Source organism: Eumetopias jubatus, unplaced genomic scaffold (genome assembly GCF_037043125.1).
Source record: "Eumetopias jubatus isolate StellerSeaLion01/CBP00866 unplaced genomic scaffold, mEumJub1_p1.0 scaffold_17, whole genome shotgun sequence".
NCBI classification, from domain to species: Eukaryota; Metazoa; Chordata; class Mammalia; order Carnivora; family Otariidae; genus Eumetopias; species Eumetopias jubatus.
In genome coordinates this window covers 57,523,652-57,542,169 of record NW_028274823.1, presented here as the reverse complement: position 1 = coordinate 57,542,169, position 18,518 = coordinate 57,523,652, and the positions used below count along the sequence as shown (strand labels likewise).

The window sequence follows — 18,518 nt, the reverse complement described above, 5'->3', positions numbered from 1 at the left end:
GACTACTTTCCCAAGATTCGGGACCAGGCCTGTGATTCTACTCTTCTTCCTTTTTAGATCGTAATATTAGAAGGCAATAAAAACCTACGTGTTGGCTTTCATCTCCCCCTTTATTATATTCTGGTAAAATATCATGGTTACTCATTAATTTAACTAATATAACTTCAAATACTCCCCTAGTACCTTATTATAACAGACAACTTAGGTAAAATGTTTATGAGCTCTTGGGAACACTCTAATGTTCCGTTAGCTTCTGGTGCTTATATATTATGAAGGGCCCCCATTAAGAAAAACCTCTCAAGAAATACCATCTAACTCAAATTTAAGCTGCACTGTATATAACATTCAATGGATTGACCCTTGTGTCTCTATAAACTTAGGTGATAATTTATTAAGAAAGGCTCCCAGGCACAATGGGAGAAACTTAGTGGCAGCTTGTCCAACATGCCAAAATAGCCAATGTAATCACTAACCATGTTTTTGCGGATGGAAAAGCCTAAGATGAAATAAAAAAAACAAAAACAAAAACATGGGTATCTTTCAGAGATACTGTTCTGGGAGTGACTTGGATTCAGCCACCTCCCAAATCTAACTCTGCCATACAACCCAGAAGATTCTGAGGTAACTACTGGTCAGTGGCCTTTACTAACGGCCGAAACCCAAAATGTACAGCTTCTCTCATCTGTGGAAAATCACTAAAGACCCCTGTGTCTTATATAAATGTTCATTTATTGTCCTCTGTGCCCAAATGTATAGCCAACCAGGCTTTGACATTTTTCAATGTCTTAACAGGAATAGGAACTATTGTAGATATCGCCAGAGTTCTTCCCATTGGAGGAAAATGGGCCCCTTCAGCCAATGATTCTTTCTGGATTCCAATATCTACTGACATCCGCAAATTCAGGCAAGATACATGGTTATGCCCTGAACAAGGAACCCTGAATTCACTCCAACTTGGCCTATAACAGCTATGCCCATACAAATGGCTATGTCCATAACATAGAGTATATAAGAAAAGGAAGATTTCGTTGGAAAGCTTTATAAAACACCTCTGTAATACTCCTTGATTTATTTTGTAACCATAATGCTATGGCTATATGGTGTAATATTAGCTTTGCAACTCAAACAGAATTGCCTGATGCTAACAAAAATTATGCTGGGGCACCGGAGTGGCTCAGTCAGTTAAGTGTCCGACTCTTGGTTTCAGCTCAGGTCATGATCTCAGGGTCATGAGATCGAGCCCCATGTCATGCTCCACACTCAGCGGGGAGTCTGCTTGAGATTCTCTCTCTCCCTCTCCCTCTGCCCTTCCCCCTGCTCACGCTCTGTCTCTCAAATAAATAAATAAATAAAATCTTTTAAAAATTATGCTAATATTGGGGTGCCTGGGTGGCTCAGTCGGTTAAGTGTATATCTTTGGCTCAGGTCATGATCTTGGGGTCCTGAGATCGAGCCCCACATCAGGCTCCCTGCTCAGCAGCTCTGCTTGTCCCTCTCCCTCTGCCTTTCCCCCTGCTAGTATGCTCTCTCTCACTAGCTCTCAAATAAATAAATAAATAAATAAATAAATAAATAAAATCTTTAAAAAATTATGCTAATATTAATATTGATGACCAAATGTTTTGGGAGATAGAATTATAACCACCACAAGATGTAATATTTATGGAAACCAACTGGCCAGGGAAATTGTTACATGTAATAACAGAATATTTAATTACCATTTAAACCACTCAGCTCAACTATATAACAAAGCACAAATAACCGTAGATAAAGAGGGTAAACAGATACTCTAATTTAAGATGATCAAAGTACATAAAATGGATTTCTCTCTTGTCTTTCTAATTCCATACCTATTCCCTGTTGGTTACCTCAAATGTTATTACTTGGGCTTTTATTACTATTTCTATATTTAGGCTATAAATATCACCCCAAAAATGTAAAGGCAAACTCACCGCAAAGCACACATACATGTTTGCAAGACAATTTGGTCTCACTGAAAAAGTATATCTCAATTGTAACATTCCCTATTAGAGGCCCTACTACTGACCCCCCGGCATGGACTCCTCTGACCTAAATTGGGCCTAGCATCGAGAATCATGCGGGACCCAGGGCAGATATAAGCAAACACCCTGGAATCAAGGCACAGAATAATGGCCATCAGTACTTTCTGTCAAAAGATTATAGGTCGAAAGGGGGAAACGAGAGAAAAAACGCTCTAAAGGCCTGCTATACAAAGGAAGCCATCTTAAGATTTCTAAGTCAACGTGACTGTATATCAACTTTGTTCAAACCAAAAGCCTGACTTATGGCCCGCCAGCGTACCCTGGACATCTCCTTTGTGCATGAGGGGCCTACGGAAGACCCCTCTCATCCTTAAGATATCGATCAGTGCTCTGGCTCCCTACAGTCCCTCATCACAACATTCGTGACTCCTGCCTATATGCTAATCTACAATCTTTTGAGCTTTTCCAAGATGTAACAAGTATATAATCTGTAATATATAACCCTGTAAAATCCGATCATTCTGCGGAGCACTTTGTTCCCCATGAAGAGCGTGTTTCCTGGGCAGCTATCCTAATTTGGGCTCTAATAAAACTCTCCTTCTTGCTTTTAGAGATTCTAAAAGGTTTGTTCATTTTGCATCAGCAATAGGACTCTGCTGTAGAAACTACTGAAGGTGACACCCGAGGGCTCGCCTTACTCTCCCGGGTCACACAGCCTTGTCCCCCTCGCAAGCACCAGCCTGCCTGCCTGTGGCCACACCTTCACCCAAAGAGACGCCTTTCCCTACAATGGCCTTCCCCGCACGCCTGACCCACACCCATACCCCCAAACCTGCTCCATCCTCGGGGGGCTCAGCAGCAATGCCTCCTCTTCCATACCACCCCCTCAGCATGGGCGCTCAGCCAATGCCCAGGGTGTATACAACTAGATACAGTAGAGGCAGGACTCATCCACTTGGTTCATTTTCCATCCTGCAAGTGTTTCACACCTGGCTAATGGCCTCCTTGCTGTGCAGGGCTCTCCGCCTCCCACAGGGCCTCCTTGGAGCCCGCTCAGGGTTGGACCAGTTCTCACAGCCGGGCAGTTTCCTTTCCACAGATGGAAGAATGACGGGGGAGGGTTAAGTGGGGAGTCCTGAGTGGTCTGCCCCAACACCGGAGGGGCTGAGGACACCTGTCCATGCACCCAGCAGATGCATGCTGAGCACCCTGTGTGGGGCAGCACTGCGGTGACCAGCAACCCAAGACACAGGATGGCCATGCTGGAGGTCACCCACCATTGACCCCCACTCTTAGCCTCCATCCCCCCAGAAGTCTAAAGTCCACAGTGGGGCTGGAGGAGGGGAGGTGGGACTCGTGGCCACTGGAGCTCCCAAAGCTCTAGCAGGGGATTCCGGGAACCCCAGCAGAGAGACCTGAGCCACACCTGTTGGGCTTTGGGGTCCTCTCCCGCCACTGCTGGAAACAGTCCTGAAAAAGTCTCCGGACCTCAGCTAACCATCCTCACCCCTAGCAATTCCAGAGCTTGTCAGTCTAATCCCAACAGGGCCTTATAACTAGCCCTCTGCTTCCACAAGACACGATGCCAAGGAGGGAGGGGCCAGGGCACAGAGGACAGGGTGGGAGGAAGCCTGGCTTCCCACTGTTTACCCTTTGGATCTCATGCTCTGTACACTAGGCACATGCAATACCTATCAGATTTTTTTTTTTAATCAAAGGTTCATAGTGACAACAGTCTGCCTTCCCAACTGAGAGGCAGGAAGCTGAGGACACAGATCAGAGGCTTCCAGCCCTCGTGGCAACGGGCAGGTGGCCCAGGCCAGGTGGAGGGCTGCCCTCTGAGGGCCCACTCCCTCTTCCGCACATTCAGAACTGACCTGTGCCTGGCTGCCCCGCAGGACTCCCCCGGCCAGGACACAGCCGAGCAACAGGCACACCCGTCATCCCCGCCAGCACCAGCTTCCTGGGCTCAGGGCCAGGAACGGCACGCAGGCCCCTGCCTAGGGTCAAGAAAAACTGCTTCCCCCACAGCCCCTGGCGGCTCCCCTCCCTGACAGCATGCCTGAGAGCGTGTGTGTGTGTGTGTGTGTGTGTGTGTGTGTGTGTGTCTGCCTCCCCCTCCAGACTGGGCACTCCTGGGCCACTGTGTGTGTGTGTGTGTGTGTGTGTGTGTGTGTGTGTGTGTGTGTGTCTGCCTCCCCCTCCAGACTGGGCACTCCTGGGCCACTGTGTGTGTGTGTGTGTGTGTGTGTGTGTGTGTGTGTGTGTGTGTCTGCCTCCCCCTCCAGACTGGGCACTCCTGGGCCACTGTGTGTGTGTGTGTGTGTGTGTGTGTGTGTGTGTGTGTGTGTGTGTCTGCCTCCCCCTCCAGACTGGGCACTCCTGGGCCACTTGGTTCCTCTAAGTGGGGTACACACAGTAGGTACTCAATGTGGTATTTCTTGAAAAAGGGCAGTGTCTGGGGCACCTGGGTGGCTCAGTTGGTTAAGCGACTGCCTTCAGCTCAGGTCATCATCCTGGAGTCCCGGGATCGAGTCCCGCATCAGGCTCCCCGCTCAGGGAGGAACCTCCTTCTCCCTCTGGCCCTCCCCCCTCTCATGTGCTCGCGCTCTCTCTCTCTCTCTCTTTCTCACTCTCTCAAAATAAATAAATAAATCTTAAAAAAAAAAAAAAAGAAAAAGGGCAGTGTCCGACCCAAGGGAAGATATTCTGATTTAGTGAGTGTATATATTAAGAGCTTCCTGAATACTGAGCTTTCTGAATACCCTTGCTCGAGAAAGGGGCTGCAAAATCAGATCCCTGTGGGAGTCAGCTAGGAATGTAAATACAGGACATGAGCTGGGCTGGGAGTGGAAGCCCTCCTCAGGACGTGGGCATTCAGGCTTGCCCAGCAAGTCTGGTCAAGTCTGGTCGAATCCAGGTCTCAGCCACCTGTCACCTGGTCGACCGGTGACATGGCGCCATCTGCTGGTGAGAGCAGAAGCAGCAAAGTGGGGATGAGCCTGGGAGACGGAGGGAAGTAGGAAAGGGGGGGGGGGTCCCTTCTCTCACTGGCTTTGGTCTGCCCACCTGACTATCGCACAGCTCCTGGCCTAGCTGCTCAGTTCCATGAGAATGGATCACACCCATGTTCACATTCATTCTCTCTCTCTCGCACACACACACCCAGGCCTGCCCAGCCGCCCAGAACCCACCACGAGAAGGAAGTTCCAGATTGTAAATCATAAGCCACTGGCTTGTTCAAGGCAGGGAAGAATCATACAGGGTTCATGTTCAAATGCAGATCACCCTGCCCACCCTGAGATTTCACCTTTAAAGCTCTCAAGCAGGGTCCATGGATCTGTCTGCGAACAGAAGCAGCCCGTAGCAGCTGTCCCCATCACCACCTGAGACATCTTAAATGACCAGGCAGATACTAGCTTCTGATAATCTCCCTCCTTTTCAAGGAACAGGGTAGGCCCGACCGCGGTGCCAACAGGGAGTGAGCAGAGAGGCAAACATGCAAGGGGAGCAGGGGCACCACGTTCTCATCTCCTCCCCTGGCCCTCAGCAGGAAAGGCCACCCAGAGCTGGGACAGAACCGGCCCCACCTCTCAACACCTGCATCACATCCTCAGCCTTAGCTCCAGCTTCTAGGAAACCAGGAAACCCCTACTTCAGAAGCAACATGGCAGAGGAGACAAGCTGAACACCTTCGTGCCACCAACCCCTTAAGAAACCCTTGATTTGCAAAGCTCTGCCTCGGTTTCTTCATCTGTAAAATGGGGATATTAAAAGATCACTCCTGTCCCAAAGTCACTGTGGGGATTCAGTGAGGCAGCCAAGTGCTGCCACCACTGCCTGGAGTTTAATAAGAGCCAGCTGCGGGCGTGGGAGAGCGAGAGGAATGTCCACGGGACAGCGACACTGATGCTCCGCCGGCCACAGCTGCTGGGAGGCTGGGCTGCCGGGGGCTCGGGCTGAAAGGCCTAGAAGGGGGCAGGAAGGCAGCGCTGGGCCTGCCTGAGGGACGCTGAAGCCGAGACCCCAAGGAAAGCTGGAGGTCTGAAGGCCTGCCTTCAGAGAAAGAGTGGACTAGGGATAAGACACACGTTTTCACAATAAGAACGTGGCTCTATCTTGGCCCAGGCACTGAATTAACATGGAAAACAAATCTCCTCTATGATTCTGAAATCACAGGCCTGCCCTCACAGTGAGTGCGGGGTTTGAATATTCCTTTCCCTTACAGCCCAGAAACCCCTCAGGCCGAAAAAGATTGGTTCTAACAAAAGAGGTGTTTCTAACTTGGTCACAGGCAGGTGTCTGGGGGAAGCAACCGCAACCCCCCTGGAGGACACGCCCTCAGCCCAGACAAGGCTCCACCAGACAACAGTACAGGGTCTGAAATTCCATCACATCCACCCAGAACACCCAACTGTGAGCTGGGGTCAACAGGAACAAGAGACATGGGCCACTGAGAACTCCCTGTGATAGAGAGAGTACAAAAGATAAAAAAGGCAATAACAGTCAAATGATTAAAGAAATAAAAAATAGATTTAAACACATAAGAAAGGAATAAGATATTATTTCCTTAAGTAGGATTTTTTTTTTTTTTTAGGAAAAGGTAAAAGATCTACCAGATCTGAAGAGAAAACAGAGTATATAAAATCAGATTTTTAAAAAAACCAAACAGAACTTTTTTTTTTTTAAGTAGGCTCCACACCAGCGTGGAGCCCGACACAGGGCTTGAACTCACAACCCTAAGATCAAGACCTGAGCTGATATCAAGAGTCGGACACTTAACCAACTGAGCCACCCGGGTGCCCCCAGAACTTCTGAAAATAAAATACGTAACCTTAATACTCAACGACGGGTTCAAGAGCAGACTGAACACAAATGGAGAAGCAAACCATGAAATGGCTGAAGGATCTCGGAATGTAGCAGAGAGATGGAGAGAAAGGAAATATGCTAGAGACATGGACACCCAGAATGGAACCCCAGGAGGAATTCTGGGGAAAAGAGACCCAAGGGATGGGGGGAAGCAATGTGCCCAGAGCTAATGACTCAGAATTTTCCTGAAATGAACACAGGCAGGAATCCTCTGGAAGGAAGCACAAAAGACCAGAGAAAGGATGAAAAGAGGTGTCAAACATCTGTGCCCAGCACGCAGCAGGCCCTGGGAAATGTCGGCTCACGCTGGGTGCCCCTTTGCCCCGCCAGCTTTGCCAGAGTCTCTGTCCCAGCCAGCCACTCTCCCAGACCTTTCCAAGTCCCGCTCCTTGGCAAGAATGATTAGGTTTTAAAAGTCATCCCCGAAGGCCTGGGAGCCTCTCCCCTGGAGAAGAGTGGGGTGCAGGGCAGCCCAGCCTGCCAAGGGAACAGTGAGGTCAGACAGAGGCCCCTGAGGGTCTGAGGACCCAGGAAGCCCAGGTGGGCGTGAGGCCTTGACAAAGACAAAGAACTAACTTGGGGACACAAAGAAAGGATGGAGAGGAAAGCCTGAGGACGGTGCAGAGTTCCCAACTCTGCAAGCTCATTCGAAAATGCTGAGGAGGGGTAAGCGGCTGGGGAAAAGTGGCTTCAGCTCAAGCTGAGGGGTAGACCAGGGGGGCCAGGGGGTGATGAAGAGGCCTGGGGTGGGGAGAAAAGGGCCCGGAGCCACGGCTCAGGTTGCAGGAGAAGCAAGCCTGGCTCCAGAGGGCACCCACGAGTGCCCGGGGGGAGCGCGCGTGATGCTGACCTGAGTAAGGTGAGAGCCTGTAACTGAGCTCTCCCAGCCCAGTCTCCATCTCCACAGGGACCTTCCGCCCTGCAGAGACACCTGCGGCTTCTAAGCCAGCCATCTCAGGGCTACATCCCAGGTCTGTGCACAGGGAGGCAGGGAGGGGAAGCCAGCAGAAGGGAGGAAGCCGGAGAAGTCCTGTCTGCACCCACGGGCTGAGAGAAGGAGCAATCCCCGGAACTCTCATCTGCTGTTGGGAAGTGTTACTTCCACTTCCTACAGTGGCAGGTGGTCCTCTCCCTAAAATCCATACTTCTCTACTTAAAAGAGTAATATGTTTATCATAGAACGTTCAGGAAATGCACAAGAGTACTTCTAACATCCATTTGTGTCTTGTTTTATTTCCTTTCAATTTTTTTCCCTGTATATACACATGTTTAACATAACTAGCATCTCACTGTAGAGATTGGGATCCTTGCTTTTTTCTAATTCATGTTCTCCGGAACAATCTGCCGGTCTTCATTCAAGCATGCAATGAAATTTTATGCACTACTTTTAATAGCTCCATAAATTGCATTGTACAGCTTTAACAAAATTTATTTAAGCCATTTTCTGGGGCTGGTTTTTTAGGCTGTGTCAGACTGCTTGCTGTTTTACATGAGAACCATATTGGGTTACTTTGCCCATCTTTCAAGACCCACTTCAATTCCCACCTCCTCCAGAAAGCCTTCCCAGATGCCTTTAACACTCGGCAACATTTCCCACACCTCTGAACTCCGACCACCTGTGGTGTGTCTGACCTGGCTCAGCATGGAAATCTCCTGTCACTCACTGCTCTCGGTCCCACAGCGGTGGGCTGGTCTCACGTCCAGAACTCTACTGCACGTAGCTCGAGGGAGCCCCCCAGCACCTTGCACACAGCAGATGCTCGGTACATGCAGAGAGCTTAGACGTCAGGCCCCTCAGACTGCATGAGCCCAGGAACTCCACCTGCTGAAGGGTCAGGACTGCAAGCGCCCCCCAGTGGCCTGGTCTGGAGTTTTGCTTCTTCGCTGGGCACTGAAGAGATAAATGGGCCTCCATCGGTCTGACCTAATTTTAAAGACCCGGTCACCTCCCTGTGAAAGTTTCGAGCTCCAGTCAAGACAGCCAAGGCTAAATAAAACGTTCAACTCCTCTCCGACCAGGCCACTGTGGCCTACCTTGATGAGGTAGGAGCAGTCACCATCCCCATTACAGACATGAAGAAACCAGGTTCAGTTAGAGGTTAGGCAACCCTACTAAGGGAGTGGGCTAGTGGGTGGCAGAGTGGGGACTCAAATCCAGGCCGTGTGAGTGTTAGAGAGCCTTGAACACTGGGCTAAGTACGACCATGTCAGTGACCAGCATGGGATTCCGGAATTCTTTTCCTACAGGCCCATGGCTATCAGCTCACCAGAAACTTCCCTCCAAAATCAACCACAACCTTCAAGTTCGTCTGCTGCCAGAGGAAATGCTTCTCTTGCTTTAGCTCAGGTCAGCAAACACTATGTGCTTACAAAGTACCTGACACGGCTCTGGCTCTTGGGGGATGGGGGCAAACGTCCCTGCCCTCTAGGGACACTGAATGAAAAGTTACAGAGGAAGAAAGGGTGAGGGGTGGATGGTGTAGGGCTGAGGGCTTCCTGAAGGAGGTGGTGACCAAGCTCATCTTTTTTTTTTTTTTTAAAGATTTTATTTATTTGTTTGAGAGTGAGAGAGAGACAGAGATAGTGGAAGATAGAGAGAGAGAGCACAAGCAGGGAGGAGCGAGAGAGAGCACAAGCAGGGAGGAGCGAGAGAGAGCACAAGCAGGGAGGAGATGGAGAAGCAGACTCCCCACTGAGCAGGGAGCCCAATGCAGGGCTTGATCCCAGGACCCTGGCATCATGACCTGAGCAGAAGGCAGACGCTTAACCATCTGAGACACCCAGGCGCCCCCAAACTCATCTTGAAGGCTGAGTGACCCTCCACTTTCTAGGCCACCACGCTTTGCCCAGGAGCCTCAGACACATTTGACCAATGGCTGTTCACAGAAATGCTCCACCTTCCCAGTCTCTGGATCTTTGGTCAGGCAATAACTTCCACGGAAATGCTCCTTGGAGAGACAGACACAAACTCACATGGGCACACACATCCCTACCTGCCTGTGGAATTCCTCTCTGCGTGCCAAAGGCCCTACTCACATCCCACCCTATTACACAATCACCCCCAAGGCAGGAACGTGCTCCCCTCCTGGGGGTTCCCACAATATGCCAACGGCTCTAAGGGGTACACACATTCCAGCTGGTGAGACACATATACACACATGCATGTAATCCTTACACGTGCAAACAGTCAATAAGTATCTGTTGAATTCAGTTAGATGCTTGAAGACTTGGCATAAAACGCTATGACCAAGTAGAGCAAAAAATATATGACACAATTCAAGTAAAATAGTGGTGTGAAAAGGGGCCTCTAGGCTGGATGACCTAGGAAAAGCCCCCTCTGCCTTCGACCCTCCATCACCTCCTCATCTGAAGACCAAGGCTAGGCATGCTTGGCCGGTATCCACCATCACAAGGCCGCAGTGAGCATTCAATATGGCGACACTCATGAGGCACCTGCACGGGGCCTGGGACCTGGGGCTCCTCGGCAGCGGCAGCTATTGTCACCTGGGCCAAGGGCACACACCCACTCCAAGTCGGCGGCAGTACAGACAGGTTCCCTGGTGCGCACACACCAAGCACAAGTGCAATAAAACTCCATGGAACGCTTCTCCTCGGGACAAGAGTGATACCGTCTCTTTGCTCTTCTCTTTCACTTCTACATCTAAGCTGATTTCACACGCTGCCTGCGGGGCGCCCTGCAGTTGGAAAGGCCCTGGCCTCACTCACCCAGGGTATCAGAGCCGCTCTCCACAGTCTCGTTGACCTTTCTTGCAACTCTGGCCACGGCCTCACCCATCTTCTTCAGCATGCAGGCGAGGGGGTCCTGCTGCCAGCCACCAGGCCGGTCTGCTGCTCACAAGGGGGCCCGTGCCTGGGGAAGACACAGGACCATGAAGTGCCCGCCCCCAGGCTGGGGACACACCCCCAAAGCCATCCTCCCACGGGGTGGGACCCAGGCTGCAGGAAGCCTGCAGGGAGGGTGCCAGGCCACTCACTTCCTCCAGAGAGGCCCAGAGACCAGGCCATGTGCAGCTGATCTGCCCATCAGAGGCGTGGGCAGCCTAGCCTAACCAGTTTCCTGGGTGGGTCCACACGTGTGACCTCACCAGACTCAGGGCAAGGGCTTGAAACAGTGGCCAGGCAGGTGTGAGGACTCAGGTGTGTGCCCCCTGTGACACACTTAACAGGCAGAGCAGTGGGGATGAGCCGGAGCGTGGCCAACTGCAGGGGAGAGACACTTGTCCCTCCATCCCACAGCCTCTGGACTGGTGCCCTGTGCACAACCACAGGGACAAATCCCCCAGCTCCGGGCTCACCTCACCCACCTCTGCCGGGCACCTCCTGCGTGCTGGGAAGTAGGGGCACAGAGGCAAATGGAGCCAGCCTGCCAGGTCAGAGCTCACAGTCTGGGGGGGACGGGTCTCCAAGCATTCCCTTCCCACCTGTCAACTTGGAGGGAAGGCTAGGGTTGGTTACAGTTTTAGCCCACAGACCAGATGATCAGCCTTGATCAGAGTTTATCTATCAGACCCAGAGGGAGAAGGGGGGCGGGGCAAGGAAAGGAAAGAAGGGAAATTGGATCACTGGGGGAGAAAAGGCTTCAAAAAGGGTGAGGAACACAAAGTTATTTGGTGTTAAAGACATGCAGGACTCTAGAAAGGTCTCCAACTCCGTTTATTACAGAGAAGGAAACTGAGGCACAGAGAAGGACTAGATGACCTGGCCAAGGTCAAAAGGAGTCAACAGCAACAATGTTTACAGCCCAGCTCCAGACCCAGCGCTCACCTCTTTACAAAAGTCGTCCACAACACCGGCAGCAGCACCCCAGGGACAGAATGAACTTGGGGCCAAGGTCAGTGCCCTTTTTCGCCTCTGGATCCCAATCCCAGCTTTCAAAGACAGTTCAAGGAGCTCTAATGGGCTCGCTCTCAGGGTCAGAGGTCGAAGAAGGTGAGGACAGAAAGAAGGGGGGTGGGGGAGGGGTCCCAGTTGCTATCAGCCACCGCGTAAAAATGCAAATGAGCTCAACTACACAGGCAGGGCAGGCAAGGCTGAGCTGGGTGGCCAGGCCCATCCGTCTGCTGATCGAGTTAGTGGTGAATCCAGTATGTGGGTGCATCTCACCACAGAGGCTAATGCTGAAGGTCTGAGACCCACGGTGTAGTGGAAACAGACTAGTTTTTTTGAAGACAGGCCTAGTGCCCAACTCTGCCATTTATTAGTTCAGGAGCCTTGGGAAAGATTTTTAACTACTCTGAGCTGTAGTTTCTTCATTTGACTAGGAGAGCTAGTAATACCCACCGCACCGGATTCATATGAGGATTGAACAAAAATATTTACATCAGGGGCGCCGGGGTGGCTCAGTCATTAAGCATCTGCTTTTGGCTCAGGTCATGGTCCCAGAGTTCCAGGATCAAGCCTCGCATCGGGCTCCCTGCTCAGCAGGAAGCCTGCTTCTCTCTCCCACTCCCCCCTGCTTGTGTTCCCTCTCTCGCTGTGTCTCTCTCTGTCAAATAAATAAATAAAATCTTTAAAAAATATATTTACATCTTTCCAGGCCAGGGCCCAGGACATGTAGGTCTCAACAAATTCTAGTCAAGAGAATAAACCAGTACACATGCAGACAGGACACTGGCTTCTAATCCCAGTTTCATACCCATGTGACCTGAACAAGGAACTAAGTGGAACTCATCTTTAAGGAATGACTAGAATTTCCTTCTCCACCTCCAGGAAGTCTTCCCTGATTGCCTCAGCCTTCAGTGTTTTCTCCTCCCTCTGAGTTTTAGCACCACTTAAGGATTTAGCACAAGCCACCTGGGTTGTTTGTGAGCTTTTTAAAATATACATACTTGTCTCCCCAGTCGGCCTGTGGGCAGCTTGGCACAGGGAGCAGCTCTATACTGTGCTTTCCCCTTCCCCCACACTTTACACCACAAACTGAATACAGATGCCTAGTTAGGATACCCCAATGGTGATGATGATGATCAACAGCCATCATTTGGGTTTCAACTCTAAATACAAGTCAATAGACTCTTACAATAAATCTAAGACCCTGTCTAAATGAGAAGGGTCGTAGAGTCAAAGGCTTAATGATGCTAGGTAGACAACTTGCATAAGGTGGGCCAGGGTGGGACAGTGGGGAATAGTGAGGACTATGGCAAACTAAACCCAACACCTCAACCATTCTGCCCTTAGGACCATCCCCTAAGCTTGAGTCACAGCGATGTTGCTGGGATCTTGGTGACTTACTCTAACCCTTATGAATGGGAACACTGAGGGCTCAAGAGGGGAAACAAATGAGCTAGATGGGAAACAAAGAAGCTAGGTCTCCTAACTCCCAGCCTAGGATTCTTCCTACTATACCATGCTCCTTCTTGCTCTATCTCCAATACTTATCATCCATAATCACAAAAACATATGGAGCAGCTACTAGGTATACGGCGTAAGAATGAAAAGGGCAGAAACACAGGAAAAAGCTCTGACTTGTGATTGTGATGGACAGCTCTAGGAAATATCACTGAGGCAATCCTAACCTCCCAGCACAAGGCAAAGGGAAGGTAGATCTCCAAGCTGCCCAGGGTCTGCGCTAACCCTGCAGGGAACTGTCTGGGCTGATTACTTTCAGCCAGGCACTATGCTTACAATTCTCCTAGCTGCCACCAGTTGGTGGGGGGCGGGGGGGGGGGGAGGAGGAGCAGGGCAGGGGATGCCTTAGGCCATAGAGCCCACTGATGAAAACTAATTAAATTAAAAATCTCACCCCCTGTGGCAAGTGAAGACATTCTACGGTGTGGGTCAGAGAATGGACATCAAAGCAGGAACAGGAGCAAGCTGCAAGGTCTGGCTGTCAGAGAAAATCACTAGTAGGAAGGGCCCCTTACATTCCAGAGGATGCTCTGGATACAGCACAGATGTGTCCTAGACCCTCGAAAGGTACCTGCTGCCCAAAATCGCCACCCCCACTAACTGACCAGGAAACCACTTTCCCTTCACCTAACACAACTCCTCCCCTCTCAAGGGAGAATTCCTTCTTACAGTCCAGGTCACTCTGCCTCTCTCGGGTCAGATGACAAAGGCTTGCCACTCTGGCACAGCCAGGACTGTGAGGGAGGAGCATGGTAGGGCCACACGCTGTGTAAGGTCCGAGATGGGGTAAGGGGGCCCCAGACTGAGGCAAGAACAGGATAGGAGTCTGGAATGGGTCCCCAAAAGGGCAACGTCACTGACTGCTCCTTTCAGATCTAAACCAACACTGGGCCTCTTTAACAACAATAAAAGCAAGATTTATTTAGCATATAACAGAAACCCCAAGAGAGGAGGTTGCGGGGGGGGGGGGGGGGGGCGGGGCAAGAAATAAAAATAAAGCTATTCTTTTCTTTTGTTTAACACTGTTTTTGAGAAAAACAGAAAACTGTCTGGGTCACATATAAGTGGCAGAGAGAACTATGGACCTACTTCTGACAGAGTGCAAAAGCCCCTAGGCAGGGCAGCCCCCTAGGGCGTGAGGGCCCCTGTCTCTATAAACAACGTGAGTCAACCAAAATCAGCATGTGAAGGAGCCTTCCTGGAACCGGAACCCAACTACAGAGCCCCAGGAGAACCCCACAGACTCAAGCTCTGGGCTCCTTGGGGCAAACCCACAGGCAGAGTCGTTAGTAGAAGAAAGTCAGAGAGTGTCCCCAAGGGACTGCAGGGAAGCCTTAGCTAATTTCAAGGCCAAGTGCTCCAAATCCTGGAGACCCTTCAGCACAGGCTCCAAAGCCGTACTCATACAGCTGCTGCCCCCAGCCACACATTCCTCTCCCTGCATCCCCAATTCTTCTTTCCTGGGAGCGGGCATCATAGCCTCAGGAAATGTTTAAATCCAACAAACATCTCCTGGGCACCTTCTAAAAGGGCCACACAGCGGAATAAAGTTATAGAGATGGGGCATGGGCCAGAATGAGCTTCCCTCATCTAGGAGAGACTGAGTGACAGGAGGAAGAATGAGCTAGATGCTAGTAGGGCTGTGACGCCAGGCCCAAGGAGCATGTGTGCCCCTGCCCGACGGGAAGAGAGACACGGTCTGAGCAGAGGGACCCAACGAGATGAGAGAAAGAGGGAGACAGGTAGCCAATCTGTCCCCAGACCACTGGGGCAGGAGGCCGTAGGCCCTACTGAAACTCTGTGCTGTTTCTCTGCAGGGAGTGAGGCAAAGTTTTCTGAGGACAGCTGCCCAAGACCAGAGTTTGGAAAGTTACCAGGATTTGTGAGCAGTTGGAAATGCCACCTCCCTCACTGGGTTGTTTACAAAAGTAAATGATAGACCTTTCGCAAAATGTCTTTTGCGAAAGGTCTTTGCCAACGTTAAGCACTTCCCACATTAACGCATTACCCCTAGGTGATTTAACAGGTACAGACAGTAAGTTAGGATACAAGAAACTGAACGCCAGAAAAGTTGTCTTCCTTTGTGGGAGCTGGCAACAGGCCCTTCTGGATCTATGACCTAGTTTCACCGGGATACAAGGCTGGAGTTGGGGTGATTTTTGCTTAACCCCTGACTGCAGCCCCCTGCGGGCGCTCCTGTTCTCCCCAGTGAGAACTCTACCTTATCTGGAGCCCGGAGATCTGTGCAAAGGAGCTGCTGCGACACCCCGTCCGCACCAGCTGCTCCTATATTTAGTTACTGGTGTGGTCACTTGGGAACTTTAGAGCCCGGTAGCCGCTCCGAAGGGCAACTCGAGCCTCCTGAGCCATGTGTGCAAGCTCCCGCATCGCTGGCTCCGGCGGTTCCTAACGGCCACGCCAGGTGGGGGAGCAGGTGGGAAGGTGAGAGGCGGAGGGCTGGATGGTGTCCAAGTAGCCCCGAAAGCCCTCGAGACCTGGAGAGAGTTGACCCACTTTTCCACCCCAGGGAAAGGAGCCCGCTGCGGGGTGAGCGGGACCGGTTGGCGCCTGGTTTTGAGCTTCGGGGTTCGCAGCGCCGCGCGCGCGCTCCGCTCCAAGCACCTAGGCATCCTCCGGCAGCGCCTCCCAGGAATGTGCTCCAGGACAGGCCAGGGTCCCCGCGCCTCGCGCAAGGGGCCTGCCTCACCCGTCTACCCCACCCCCCGGAACCCGCAGCCAATGGCTCCTCGTCGCCGGCCCTCGGCTCCCGCGGCAGGCGGGGACTGGGGAGAATAAAGCAGGGAGAGGGGCGAAAGCTGGCGGTCGCAGAGGGTCCGGACTCCCGCGCTCCCCGGAGGCCGGGAGGCAGGCTCTGGGGCAGGCGTCTGCAGCTCCCAGAACGGAAGCGAATCCTGGGAGCGCTGCTTCAGGAACGAAATACACCACAGCTTCCCCCGACCCGGGCGCCTCCCGCGGGGACTGAGGCCCGGCGCCGCTTCCCCGGGCTCCCTACTCCCTGCCATCGCTGCGCCCACTCCCGCGGGCCAGCCGGGGTCTAGCCGCAGTTTGCAAGCAGAAGCCGGCGCGGCGCCGGGCCCCCGGGCACTGCAGAAGCCGCAGCTGATGCACCGCTGCCCTTTCCACCCGGTGACCTGGGGGAGGGGAGGGGAGGGGAGGGGACGCTGCAGAACCGGGGGCACTTCTCTCCCTCTCGCCCCCAGCCCTCCAGCGCTCAGCCTCGGACTGCATTTACTTTGCGGGGCACGAAGCGTGGGGCCCCGTTCTGGGCCGCTTTCTGCTCCACTTACAGCGACAATGCCTCCTAGCGCCCTGCGCAGCGCAGTCACGCTCCCTCGGCCGCCGGCGGCGCCCCATGCAACAGCGGCGCGCTGGAGCGGGCGGGGCGGGGCGCGCGAGACCGCGGTCTCTGCGCGCACGGCCGCTCGGCCAATCGCCGCACCAGGATAGGTGCCGGGGCGGGAGCAGGCCGCGGGCCCGGGCCGCGCGCAGCCAATCAGCGCGCCGGTCCCCACGCCGCGCACGGGAGCGGCGCGCGCGGAAAAGCGGCCCGCGCGCTCTCGTGCGCAGGGTGGATCCGCTTTGTGTGCGGCTTCTGGAGGGAAAACGCTAGGGAGGGCGGGCGCGTAGACCCGAACGTGCTACACAGAACCCGGGATCGGTAGGACTGAGGCTGCAGATTCTTCTCAAGGGAATGGAGTTGAATTAGCCAGATCAGGGGTACTTTGAGAAATGTGAAGACGGAGGATAGAGAACTTTTCATGGGATGCCTTCAGTTGCCCGTTCGGGTTTTTAGAAACGATAATTCTGACTTCCCTAAGTTATCTCACCTCTCTAAATCCCAACATTCTCCACTATAAAATAGTTGTTAAGGTACATAAATACTTTACAGGGGTCATTGCGAGGACTAATGTATGACATGTTTCGTGCAGTGCTGAGCATGACAGCTCAGGGAGCTGATGGAGGACTCACCGTATACCTTTTACAAGGCACTATGGAGACCACAAAAGAAGCGAGGCCCCTGACTCAGTCCGTGACAATGATCAACATGTCAAATGCTCTAGTAAACAGAAGCATGTACTAAATATGTAGGAGTCCTGAAGAAAGACCATTTAATGCTGCCTCTGGGGTTTGGGGCAGTCAGATAAGGAGCACACATTCCTGTGGGTCTTGATGGATGTTATGGGTTGAATTGTCTCCCCAAAAAGAGGTATTTTGAAGTCTTAACCCCCAGTACCTCCGAATGTGACCTTATTTGGAAAGAGGGTCACTGCAAAGATTAGTTACAGTAAGGTCATACTGGAGTAGGGTGTGTATGGTGTTCTGATGAGAACAGAAGAGACACACGCACAGGGAGAAGGGCATGCGGAGACAGAGGCAGAGATGGCAGTGATGTGCCGATCAGCCGAGGAATCCCAAGGACTGTGGGGGCAAGGACCTGAAGCTGGGAAGGGGCAAGAAAGGAAACAACTCTGAAGACACCTCAATTTTGGACTTCCAGCCTCCAGAACGATGAGAAAATACAACTGTTTTAAGTCACGTGGTTTGTGGCAATTTGTTACAACAGCCCTTAGAAACTAATACAATGGGTGAGTAGGAATACAGGGAAGGGGATGAGAAACGTCTCCAAAGAACGTCTTTGAACCTGAATGCCTAGTGTATGCAAGGTCCTATGTCTTGGGGTATGCCAAGATCAATGAGACACAGACCCTGCCCTCAAGGGGTTACCACTCAGGGGGATGCCTGAGCAGCCATGTGTTCTGACTCCTTCCCACCAAGACCGTCTGTGGAAGCCTTTCCCCAACCTCAGCATCACTCTATCCCTGCCACATATATACCAGGTACTGGATATTAGTAACAAATGGATCAAATCCTGTTCTGCCCAAGCCAAGATCCTTACCACTCTGGACAAAGAGGACCCCGTCACTTGTTTCACTTAAAACCACCCTTCCAGGGTGCCTGGCTGGCTCAGTCTGTAGAGCATGTGACTCTTAATCTCTGGGCTGTGAGTTCTAGCCCCATGCTGGGCGTAGAGCTTACTTAAAAAAAAAAAAAAGGAAAAAGAAAACAGCATTATATCTCTGGCCAATTTCCACACATGGATGTCTTCTCTTCTCCTCCAGGCCATACACAGACCTGAGATCGCCAGGCTAGTGCTTTTGTGCATATAGTAAGGGCTCAGTAAATCCCATGGACTGATGGCCCCAGCCTGAGGCATCCCACATTTGTTCCTTACACTCAGTCCTCTCTCCCAAGGATTTC

At 51.9% G+C, this 18,518-nt stretch overlaps 1 protein-coding gene across 1 annotated transcript in view; it reads right to left on the bottom strand.

Annotated features, from left to right (window-relative positions):
- LRRC20 (leucine rich repeat containing 20) overlaps positions 1-16,611 on the bottom strand; it is an 83,319-nt gene extending 66,708 nt beyond the window's left edge. Inside the window, exons 1-2 of the mRNA XM_028109689.2 lie at positions 16,547-16,611; positions 10,599-10,743 (exon numbers count right to left, since the gene is read on the bottom strand). Of these exons, the coding sequence (XP_027965490.1) occupies positions 10,599-10,680 (82 nt within the window). The 5' untranslated portion in view covers positions 10,681-10,743; positions 16,547-16,611. The remainder of the gene's footprint in view (positions 1-10,598; positions 10,744-16,546) is intronic.
- Positions 16,612-18,518: the final 1,907 nt, after the last annotated feature.